The sequence below is a fragment of the Lagenorhynchus albirostris genome, chromosome 9 (assembly GCF_949774975.1).
Source record: "Lagenorhynchus albirostris chromosome 9, mLagAlb1.1, whole genome shotgun sequence".
Taxonomy (NCBI): Eukaryota; Metazoa; Chordata; class Mammalia; order Artiodactyla; family Delphinidae; genus Lagenorhynchus; species Lagenorhynchus albirostris.
In genome coordinates this window covers 101,056,268-101,067,211 of record NC_083103.1, presented here as the reverse complement: position 1 = coordinate 101,067,211, position 10,944 = coordinate 101,056,268, and the positions used below count along the sequence as shown (strand labels likewise).

General features: G+C 56.1%; 1 protein-coding gene and 1 long non-coding RNA gene across 3 annotated transcripts; one reads left to right on the top strand and one right to left on the bottom strand.

Moving 5' to 3' along the window:
* The first annotated feature begins 40 nt into the window (after nucleotides 1-40).
* LOC132526427 (uncharacterized) lies at nucleotides 41-6,557 on the top strand. Its single transcript, XR_009542565.1, has 4 exons — nucleotides 41-647; nucleotides 2,204-2,270; nucleotides 2,851-2,989; nucleotides 4,979-6,557. It is a non-coding gene; the product is annotated as an uncharacterized LOC132526427 (long non-coding RNA).
* FOXRED1 (FAD dependent oxidoreductase domain containing 1) lies at nucleotides 3,277-10,760 on the bottom strand. Of its 2 annotated transcripts, XM_060160741.1 has the most exons (11): nucleotides 10,603-10,760; nucleotides 8,408-8,628; nucleotides 7,479-7,589; nucleotides 7,107-7,225; nucleotides 5,844-5,938; nucleotides 5,464-5,565; nucleotides 5,009-5,085; nucleotides 4,700-4,860; nucleotides 4,472-4,601; nucleotides 4,130-4,234; nucleotides 3,277-3,946 (listed from the first exon to the last, which is right to left on the bottom strand). In XM_060160741.1, the coding sequence occupies exons 1-11, from the start codon at nucleotides 10,685-10,687 to the stop codon at nucleotides 3,692-3,694; spliced, it is 1,461 nt and encodes a 486-aa protein (XP_060016724.1). In that variant the 5' UTR covers nucleotides 10,688-10,760; the 3' UTR covers nucleotides 3,277-3,691. The 2 variants fall into 2 exon arrangements, with proteins under 2 accessions (XP_060016724.1, XP_060016725.1); XM_060160742.1 differs by lacking the exon at nucleotides 7,107-7,225 and having other exon boundaries at nucleotides 5,844-5,934.
* Nucleotides 10,761-10,944: the final 184 nt, after the last annotated feature.

Below are 10,944 nucleotides of genomic sequence, written 5' to 3'. Positions count from 1 at the left end.
CCCGACCCGAGGGGGCGGCGGCCGGGCCCTCCGCGCCCGCTTCCCCGGGCTCGCAGGGAGGTTCGTGGGCATCTGCGCAGCTAAGGACCGGGCGGAAGCTTGGAGATAAGTCTTTCCTCCCGAGTTCCCCAAAACCCACCAGGAGAACCTGCAGCCTCGGCTGTGTTCTCTGTCGCGGACACAGAAAGAAACTCCTTACTTCATTCATGGAGTCTTCTCGACGCCTTGCCAGGGAAGCGTTTATACCTTTTTTCTTTTTAGGCAAGTGAGGAAGATGATGCCGGACTTTCCCAATGGCCACACACAGTCAGTGGTGAGGCGGAGAGGCCGGCGGCCTTGGCAGCCGTGAGGGCAGCCCCCGGGGCCGGGGCGCCTGGCACGCTCCCCTGAAGTTCATGGCCCAGCGGGTACGGCTCCGCGGGCACTAACGCCTGGCCGAGTGTGACGGGCAAACGGTGGCGAGGCCTGGCTTAGAGTGAAGGGACTTCTTAGCGTCCTCGGGATGTTGATGAGCGGCGTGAAGCACCCAGGCGGGGATACAGCACCTGGCATTTCCCAAGCTTGTTTCACCCCAGAGGGAATGTCAGTATCTTCCTGAGCAGTGTTCCTCGCATGCCGGTTTGGGAAACACGCCTACTGGTGTGCAGGTGAAATGCTGGAGCGTGGAGGTGGTTTAATAGGGCCGATCTAAGATTCATGATCTCCCTTTCAATCTGATTTCCTGCTTTTCTCACCAGCCAGCGAAAAGGAATTAGTGCTACTCCTGGGAGGGAGTGTGGTGTAAGGCCATACCGGGGGAGCTCAGGAGTCAGATGGCTGGGGTTCATATCCAGGGCTCATCACGTTAGAGGTGAGACCTTGGGGAAGTGCGGGGCTTGTCGAGGTTCACTTTCGTCATGGAAATGATATCTGGTTCCTAGTGTTGTGGGAAGGAGTAGATGAGATAAAGCCTGTCAGACAGCTAGCCTAGTGCCCAGGTGCTCAGAGTAAAAGGGTTCCTTTTACTCTGCATGCGGTATACCTCCATTTTCCCTGCCCTGTGCCTGTGCTCTGAGGTCCCCGCCACCCAAGGTGTCCTCTTTTCCCAACTCTGCTCTTCAAAAACCCCCGTCTTCTGACAAGGGTCATTTTTGCAGCTTATGCAGAACTTTTCTTAACCCTGCCCTTCCCATCTTCTTCGCTGAGATCCCCTCTAGGACCTTAAGGTATTTGGAACTTGTGCTCAAGCAGCTTACCTCTGTTACAGTGAAAATTCCCTGAGGCCAGGGATCGATCTGGCTCCAGTGGAAGCAAAGAGGAACTCAGGTAAACACACTGAGAGCCAAGGATAGGACAAGCATAGGACAGCCAAGCTCAGTGCTGGGGCAAAGGTGAAGGCTAGGTCCCAGTGTCCCTCGCACAGGGAAGACAGGTGCAAGGGTAAGTGCTGTCCTGTAGCCTGAATAAAGCCCTGTGGGAGTGCAGAGGGTTCATTACCGCCTTCCTAACAAGCGCAGCATTTGTTGTCCTGGAGGAAGCAGCTTCTGGGGGAGGAGCCAGATGAAGGCCTTTTCCCTCCGGACCAGTAGATAGGGGCATCTGTGCTGAAGGAAGGGTGAGTGGATACTGGGCACCAAAGGAGGCTGCCTTACAGGGTTAACACGGACGCTGGGTTTAGCCAGCTTCCCTGGCCCCTGGCAAGTTTCCTCTCTCTCAGCGTGAGTTCATTGAGTTCATTCCGCATTCAGGTGGCTCTTCCTCTTTTGCTCACCGAACTGGTCCTGGTTCTTCCCCACCCATCCTCACCCCCCAACTCAGGGGCTTCTACTGTTCCCAACTGATGATCGGGAGGTCCACCTCCATCTTTTATGTTTCATTCTTCTCCCCACAGGCCACTTAGGGAGGGAGTGGGCACTTTACTAGCTGTCTCTACTCCCACTCACTTCTCCCTCTGAACAAGTATCCACACTCAACCCCACTGGGTGCATTTCTCCCTGGGGCTGCCCTCCGTAAGGTCCCCACGGACCCTCTTGATACTGAATCCAGCCCTCATGTGTGTGTTTATACCACTGACACTTCCTCCCAGGCTCTGGAGACACCTCACTTTCTGGGCTTTTCTCCTGCCTCTGGCCACCTCTTCAGCGTCCTCATCTCTTAAATATGGCGAGAGCCCCTCCAGCTTCCCCCCGCCCCACACCAGTCCCCTATTCTTCTCCCCTCCCAGGGTGATGCCGTCGTTCTCCTTGACGCCCACATCTCCATCTACAGCCCACATCCCCCTCAGTGCAACCGTGAGTCAACCCCTATTAGATGTTTCTACCAGACGTCCTGTAGGCAGAGCCTTAACATGTCCCAAACTGTCCCACTCACTCTGTCCCTCACACTGCTCATCTCTGCGAAAGGCATGACATCCATCCAGTTGTCCAAGCCAGAACCCTGGAGTCTTACGTGACCCCATTTCTTGCTGCCAAGTTGCCTCTCGGGTCCATGCACCTCTTGCCGTGATGGTGCCGGCCTGGCTGTCTCTGCCATGTGGACTATAGTGACAGCCTGCTGTCTGGTCTCCTGCTTCGGCATCATTCTCTTCTCCACAAGGCAGGCAGGCTGATTTCTCTAAAAGGAGAATCTGATCATGTTGCTTCCCTATTGAAAGCCCTTCAGTGGCCCCTGTGCACAGAAAAGCCAAGGTCCACAGCTGGCTCTTCAGGCCCCGGCCCCGCTGTGCCCCTCACTACCTCTCCATGACCCAGCGGGGACACACCACCTGAGTCCCTTGAATTTTGCTAATTCTTGGCCCCAGGCCTTTGTATATGCTTTTCCCTCAGCCTGGGATCACCCTGCGTTCACTGTGTTAAACTGCTCATCCTTTAGGTTCAGCTCAGAGGTCACCTTCCCTGGGAACCTTCAGGGAGAAACATCCGGCTGGGGTGAGGCGTCTGTGTCCTGTGCTTTCTCCCAGCACCGCAGGGGCTGCGCTGTAGCTGACCCAGGGGCGAGGGGCCGGGCACAGGTGAGAACTCTCCAGGGAGAACACATGCCATGCTTTGCCTGCTGGTATATCTCTAATATGTAGCCCTGGGCCTGCCGAGAGTTGGAACTGAATACATAATGAATTGATGAATGAACATCTTCCTTCCCTCTACAGTCCCCCCCGGTCAGGAACTCAGGAAAAGGAGGCACTAACGTGCAAACCAGATGCCTAACACCCAGGATTTAAGAGCGCTCCTGTGCTTCTCCCAGCCCGCTATCAAAGGCAAGTGGGGTAACATGAGGTGAAAAGAGGAAGGGACAGAAGACTGAAAGGAAGGCGTTCATCACGTTTCTTGATCGATGAAAAGGTTAAGTAGACAAGTCCATAGACCTGGGTCGGGCTGCCCCAGAATGCTCCCTGCCTGGGCTCTGCCGACAGGGGCAGAGGCAGTCTTTCTGGGTCGGTCCCACGAAGGAGCCAGTCCTGGGCCACGGTGCTCAGGTCCTCCGAGGTGTTCTGTCCGGCTGGGCTCCTGGTGGGTGGCATCAGCCTGGGCCATGATCAGTCCTGGGGTCCCACCCCATCGTTCTCTGTCAGCCTGGGCCTTAGGCAGTGGTTGGCCCGCCTGCCCAGCCATACGGGGGCAGGATGGCCTGGACGAGAGGGGGGCGGAGGAGACCCTGGTGGTGCTGGGGAGCAATCTAGCAGTGAGGCGGTGTGAGCACGGGCCAGGGGCGGGGCTCAGATGATACAGTGCTCTTGGGCCTTCTCTCCCAAGTAAAAGCGGCTGAAGAGGAAGGGGCTCAGGTTGATGGTCTGGAAGTGGCCCTCCAGCATCACCTCTGCCACAGCCCGGCCCACGGCGGGGGCCTGCTGGAGCCCGTGGCCACTGAAGCCCGTCGCAAAGTACATGTTGACGACGAGGGGGTGAGGGCCCACCACGCCATTCTGGTCAAAGGTGTTGTAGTCGTAGTAGCCAGCCCAAGCGCGCCGCACCTGCGGGGCACAGGACGCGGTGCGTTGGGAGGGCTGCCCCGCGCTCCGCCCCACCCACTCCCGGCTGGGCTCGGCGCACGGTACCCTCCACCACCGCTGAGCGCGCTCACGGGACGGGTCCTGTGAGGCAGGGGCCCCAACGGGGCCCAGATGCTCTGGGGTCATCTGTCTCCATCCAGTTACCTTTAGAGTCTCAAAAGCTGGTACTCTCTGGGCCAGATGGGGCCACACCTTCTCCTGGAAGAAATCATGGTCCACTTCCAGGTTCCCTGGGTCTGGTTCCTCCTCCTGGGGGCAGAGGTGGGGACAAGGCTTACGTTGCCCAGGACACACATCAGACCCAGGCCTCGCTGGCCTCTTTAATCTGTCCGCTTGGTAAGTGGTGGATGGGGGTAAGAGACCCCAAGTCAAAGCCAGAGGGGACCGTGACATCAGTACCAGCACTAGGCCCGCCAAAGAAGCCTGACTGCTCAGCGATACCCGGTCTCTGTCTTCTCCCCGGCACCCCGACCCCACAGAGCTCACCTCAGCGGGGCTACAGCCGCCCAGGTAGTTGTTGCCGAGTCCTTCCCGGCGGAAATAGGCTCCGCTGGGGTCTGCGACAAGCGGAGCCTCCAGGCCTGGTCCCTGGGGGCAGTGCCACAAGTACACATACCTGCTGTGACCAGCGGCGTTAGAAGCGGCGAGAACAGCAACTCCCCTCCCCGACTCTCCTCTCACCCCCACCCCGCTCCACGGCCCTGGGCAAGTCACCTTTTCCTCGGCTCCACGGGCAGCTTGGTACCCTGAAGAGTACCAGACGGCCCCTTCCCAATGCCAGCCAGCTCTGCGATTCGCCCAGACCAGGCTCCCGCTGCATTGACCACTATGGAGCATTCCACGGGCTGGTACTCCTGGCTGTGGTCCACCTTCACCTATGGGCACCAGAGAGGGGGGTGGAGGGAGCAGTCCAGTTCTTCCTGAACCTCAGTTTACCCACACTGGAAGTGGGTAGCAGAAGATCAAAATGACAGCTGTTACGTTTCTCATTAGGTAAAGGAGACACCTAGGCTGGGAACTTACATGGACTTCGTGGATCCTTTTCAAAGTCACCTTCTCCCCGATGGCGGTCTCCATGTGGTTAGATGAAGAGACGAAACCTGCATGAAAAAGGAAAGGAAATAAGCCCTTGAGGCCTCAAAGAGGAAGGAGATGGAGATTCCACTGGTTTCCTGAGGAAAGAAAGCTGGAAGGCTGGAAGCTTTCCCACAGACACTGAAGCAAAGAGACAAGGTAACCGGGATGAACTTGGCCGCACAGGACAGGAGGGTGCCAAAATCTTCAAGCAGATCACGAGTCACGGCCAAATGCAGTTAGGAGCCAGGGTCAGGATGCCCAGGATCAGTCCCCAGGGGAGAACCCCCTGTCCTGAGAAAGCACAGCCCTTGCTCAGCCTGTGCGTGAAGGTAAGACCCTGTCTGGGCTGGCGTCCTGGCTGGCAGAGGTCACAAGCAGTGGACATGGGGCCGCAGACTCACGTGTCACCTCTCCGTGGCAGAAAAGGACCCCCATGGACTGGACCTTTCGCCGAAGCCCCTGGAGCAGACACCAGGGGTCAAACCAACCTTCGTTCTCCAACCCTGTGAGGAGAACGAGGATGCGTGAAGGCGGGCTAGGACCCTCCTCTCCTGTTGTCTCTCCTGCACCCCTAAATCTTCTTTAGGGCTCGTAAGCTGGGGAGTCACATTGACCAACTGCACCAGAGTCAGATCCCGCGGAAGGACAGAGAGCCGGCCCGGCCCGGGAGAGGCCCTGCAGCCAGGAGGGAAGCGCTCCTCCTTGACTCGGCTGCAGGGTGCCGAGACTCCTAACCTGAGGCGCCCCTCAACCCCTGACGCCCTCTGCACGCAAGCCTCACCGTAAGATGCCAAAGCCACTCCCTCCGTGTTCATCCAGGGAAACTTCTTCCGAAGCTGCTCCGGAGACATCAGGCAAACTTTGGCTCCTTGCTGCCTGGAGAAATGTGTGGGTCTATGTATGTGTGCTGGGTGAGTGTCTGGGGGGAGAAGTATGGGCCCCAGCTCCACAACTCACTCCTCTGCCCCCAACTCCCCACGTATCCTCCTTGCTTCCTGGAAAAGAGCAAGCTCCTAGTCAAGGCTCTTCAGCATCTGACCCCGTTTCCTTTATGACACCCTGGCCTCCCTTTGGCCACGCTAAACGCCTTATTACCCCCTAACTGTTCCTCGTGCTTTCACAACAGGGCGGGTCACTCTGTTCCCTCCACTCCTTCTGCCCAGGACAGCCTTCCCGTCCACCTCCTAGAACAATCCTGCTCACCAGCACAACTATCTCCTTCTGGGACCTTCATGCCCAAAGACAGCATTGTATGCGCTAAAAGGACACACTCACAAGGCGAACTGCCTGGTTCAAGTCCCAGCGCCACCACTTACTAGCTCTGGGGGCCTCAGTTTTCTCACATGTAAAATGGGCATGTTCTGATGATTAAACAAGTTAACATTTATAATGCATTTAGGACGTGACCTGATGTCACTAGTGAAACTCGTAGAAGGTTCTGCTAAAGGGTCTCAGGCACAGAGATCAGGCTGCCTGCACAGCCATATGGGGGCAGGATGGCCTGGACGAGAGGAGGGTGGAGGAGACCCTGGCACGGTGCTGGGGAGCAATCTTGCAGTGAGGAGGTGTGAACCCGGGCCGGGATTAGAGCCCAGGGTAACAGATGGGGCGTTGGGGCCCAGTGATGAGCTCACAGGCTCAGATGATAGTCCTGACTGACGGGTCATGAGACCCACAGCCTTTTACACGAGTCCCGGTATGGCCGGCAAAGCCTACGAGCTTAGCTCTCTGGCTCTTAGAGAAAACATTTGCAGATTTGCGGGCCCCTCCTCAGAGATCCTGACTTATTAGGAGGGATGTGTCCTGGGTGGTTCTCATCACCTGGGAATTTAGGAACCACCGCGGCAGTGCTTTGTCCGTGTCTGTGTTACAGCACTTAGCACAGGGCTTCGGAGGTTTGCCCGTGCGCGTCTTCCTGACAGACTGAGCTCCTAGGGAGCAGGGCCTGTCTCATTGGCTCCGTCACCCCGGCTCCTAAAGTGAGTCAGAGCCCACTGCGTGCGGGCAGCTGAGACGCAGCGTGGCAGCCGTGCCGGGCGCCCACCTCTGCACTTTCACGTTGTTTTCCATGATCGTAGCCCCCTCCTCTGAAGCCAGAAAGAGGTAACCAGAGGGGTTGAACTGGAGGTCCAGGGGAGGGTCATCGACCACGGCCAGGTACTCCTGTGTGCAAAGAAAAGCTCCTCCAAGAAGCTGACTTCAAGAAGGGAGGGAGAGCTTTCCTGGCTTTCTCACCACAGCCCCCGGGCTCGGTGCCCCGACCCAGAGGGAAGCTCTCTCCGGGCACCGCCGCTGGGAAGAAAACCGGGGGTTCCAACTCCTAGCTGCCCATATGCTCGCCCAGCCAGCTGGGCTGCTCCCCTCTCTGGGCTAAAGGAGGGGTCACCACCCCACCCCCAAATCTCACAGCACGTACATTGATGTTCCGGAGAAATTCAACCGAAAAGAGGGAGAGCTGGATGTTCTCAGGCAACGAGAACTGCTGACGAATCCCACCCACAGAAAGCACGGTGGAGGCCTGGGAATACTGTGGAAAGACAAGAGAAGGCGATGTGGGCCCTGTTCCGTGTGAGCAGAATACCGTACTGGAGGGTGAGAGTCACATACCCAAAGTTAATTTTTTTTTGGCCACGCTGCTGCTTGCGGGATCTTAGTTCCCTGACCAGGGATGGAACCTGGGCCACCTGCAGTGGAAGTGTGGACTCTTAACCACTGGACTGCCAGGGAAGTCCCACGTGCCCAAAGTTAAAGGGGAGTCCTACTTGCAAGTTTATAATCTAAACTTGCAGAAACCTATATGCAAGTCAACCAGCAGCCCAACCAGGACAACAGCTATTAAAATCCTTATTAGAAGATACACAGAGCAGAGAGGCTCAGTCAACTAAAAAGGGCTGGGCGCCGTCGTACAAAATGGTAATGGCCTGGAAGTGCAAGGCAGCAGACGGACGTGGAAAACAGGGATGTGGCCAAAGGAGCAAGATTCGTGACTAGCTGGCAGTGCTAAACAGGAACAGTTAAAGAGCAGAAACCTCAGAAGTAATGGAACCTCCAAGGGCGTCGTGACAGCTGTTTGTGTTAACCACAGCTCGAATGCAGGCCAGACCTCTGAGATCTCAAGACATACAACGTTGGGAAATTTGCTTCCCAAAGCAAAAACCTTATTGTCAAGGTCTCTGGTTTGAGGGAGGAAGAACATGGGGCTATTTCTCAACAAGGGCCAAAGCACAGTCCCTGCCCTTTGGCCCTGCAAACACTGAAGTCTTTCCTCTTCTCTCTTCCCCTCGAGTCCTTAAGAAAATACGGGTCTGCACCCCACTCCTGACTCTGCCCCACCCCAGACCTCACCGTGTGGTCCCGCTCCACCACCAGCACCCGAATGGCACCTTGCCGCTTCTCCAGCCTCTTCAGCCAATAGGCTACGGACAGGCCAAGCACCCCACCGCCAACAATCACCACATCGGAGTGTTCAGGGGGCAGGTGGCTGGTGTCACATAGCGGACTCCAGGCCCCTCCAGGAAGGACGGACTGGATCTTCTTCTTAATCTCCGACACCTTTCCATGCCAGTCTGTGGGATAGTTATGGTCAAAGAGGGCCATACATCTCCTTTCCGGGAGGTGGAGGGGTGTGTGTGTTAGAGGATGGGCACAGGAAAAGGTGGGCTAAACGGAACACCAAGTGTTCAGTCCTCACTGCCATTCCTTCTCACGAGGTCAACTCGCACCCAGCAGCACTCCACAGCTTGGCTTCATGTTCTCTACACCAGAGTCTCACTTCCTTTGAGTGCATTATACCCAGCACTGCAAGATTCAACTTCCTAAAACCGACACTCTCTATTCTCTCCACTGGCTAGGGGACTTACACGTATTTCTCTCCTGTGCAGACCTCTCTCTCCCCTGAGCCCAGGCTCCTGGACCAAGAGATCCCAGCACACCTAGAGCCGCACTGCCCTCTGAAGCACGGACCTCTGAGTGGCACCTTATCCTGGATCTCCATCGCCAACAGCAAACCTACATTCATGTTGTCTGTTATCAAGTCCTGATGACTTTGCCTCTTAAATATCTCCCCAATCTCTGTCCCCTTTTTTCCCCATCTCTACCACCACTGCCCTAGACCAAACCACGATGTCTCTCCCACCTAAACTGTTAAAAGCTCCTGTTTCCACTCATTCCCCTCTTGTCTAACCCCCCAACTTCTTTTCTATATCACGGCTAGAATGATCTCTTCTAAACACTAATTAATCACACACTCTCTTGCTTAAAACCCTCCAGTGGGTTTCCATTACCCTAAGGATAAAAGTCCAAAATCTTTCATGTGGCCTGCGAGACACTGCATGATCTGGCTCCTGTTTGCCCTGTCCTCCCTGAACGCTCCAGCCTCAGCCCCTTCATTCCCGCCACAGGGGATCCACACAGGTGTTCTCCCTGCTTTGAAACTCTGTGCCCACTTCTTTGCCCAGCTAACTCCTTGCTTCCTTTAGATCTCAGCTCAGTTATCATTTTCTCAGGGATGCCTTCTTTCCTGACCCCCTAGACTGTGCCAAGTTCTCCTGTCATGATATCTCATAGCTGCATGAACCACTCTTTTGCAGCATGCAACACACTTGCAACTTTGAGTTTATCTGTGATTGCTTCATGCTGTACTATGTCTACCTTCTCCATAGAATCTCCAGTCTAGAACAGTACCTGGCACATCCTAAGTGCTCAATAAATATCTTGAATACATGAATCCTTTTGTCTTTCACACCTAACTCATGAATCTCCAAGTCTTCTCTCACTGTCTCCAATTCAAAGTTCAAACTCTTCTCTGCATTCGAATCCTTCTTTGACCTGGACTTAACCTTACCTGTCCTGAGTACATTTCATACTACTACTCAAACTCTCTATCTGGATGGCCTTTGCTGATCCCTTGCACAAGAACAATACTTTCCTCCTCCTAACCTTTGCTCAGTTCCCCAGAACCTGGAACTCATGCTTTCCTTGAGCCAGTAAACATCATCTTTCAAGGCTGATCTCCGTTCCCACCTGTTCCATGTACTGCTATAATTACACTAGCTATTGGCACTGGCAGTGCAGGGTATCCTCCGAGTTGGGTTCTCTCCAGTCTTGAACCGGTCTACTAAAGCCTTCCCTCTCCAGCTACACTTCAGGCACCTGCAGGACATATATCGAATCCTCTCTTTCTCTTCTTTCCTCCTTCACGGCCACAACACTAAGCACAGCATCCTGCACGCGAGCAGGACTTCATGCACTTCTGTGCCACCAATGAATCTGCCTGGCTGCTATTCTGGTGGTAAGTTCAGGCACAGAAGGATCTGGGATATGTCACCTGAGAAGGGCAACACTGGCATCCATACCCCTGTCCAGGCTCTACAAGCTCCGGCAGGCAAGGTTACCTCCTGCTCCCAGCGACCCACTCTCTTCCCAACGCGGACCGGGACCTCGAGTCCTGAAGGTCACAGGACTCGGACCGGGACCTCGAGTCCTGAAGGAGATTGGGAACACCCCAGAACCACGATACCCTCCGCTGCCCTCAGCTTTACCCAGAGTAGAGCCTTCTCTGTGTGCGCCTAGCCCCCGGCCCAAGAGGCCCGGGCCCAAGCCGAGCCGCAGCGCCCTCCGAATCATGGCCCTGGGGCTCTCGGCAGCTAGGATTGGGGCGCCCTACCCCGGCAAGGTCCCAGCCCGTCGTCACTGCTACGCGTCGCCTGCAGTTCATTCGAGCGCGCCCATTGGCCAGCGGCCCCTGCGGGCCCCACCCCTCCACCCTATAGGCGGCCGTACTGTCCCTTAACTGCCTGGAGCCCCGCCCAGGCCCGCCCCCACCCGCCATTGGCGTGCCCGGCGTTACGTCAGACCTACGCGTCCCCTGGCCGAGCTGGGGA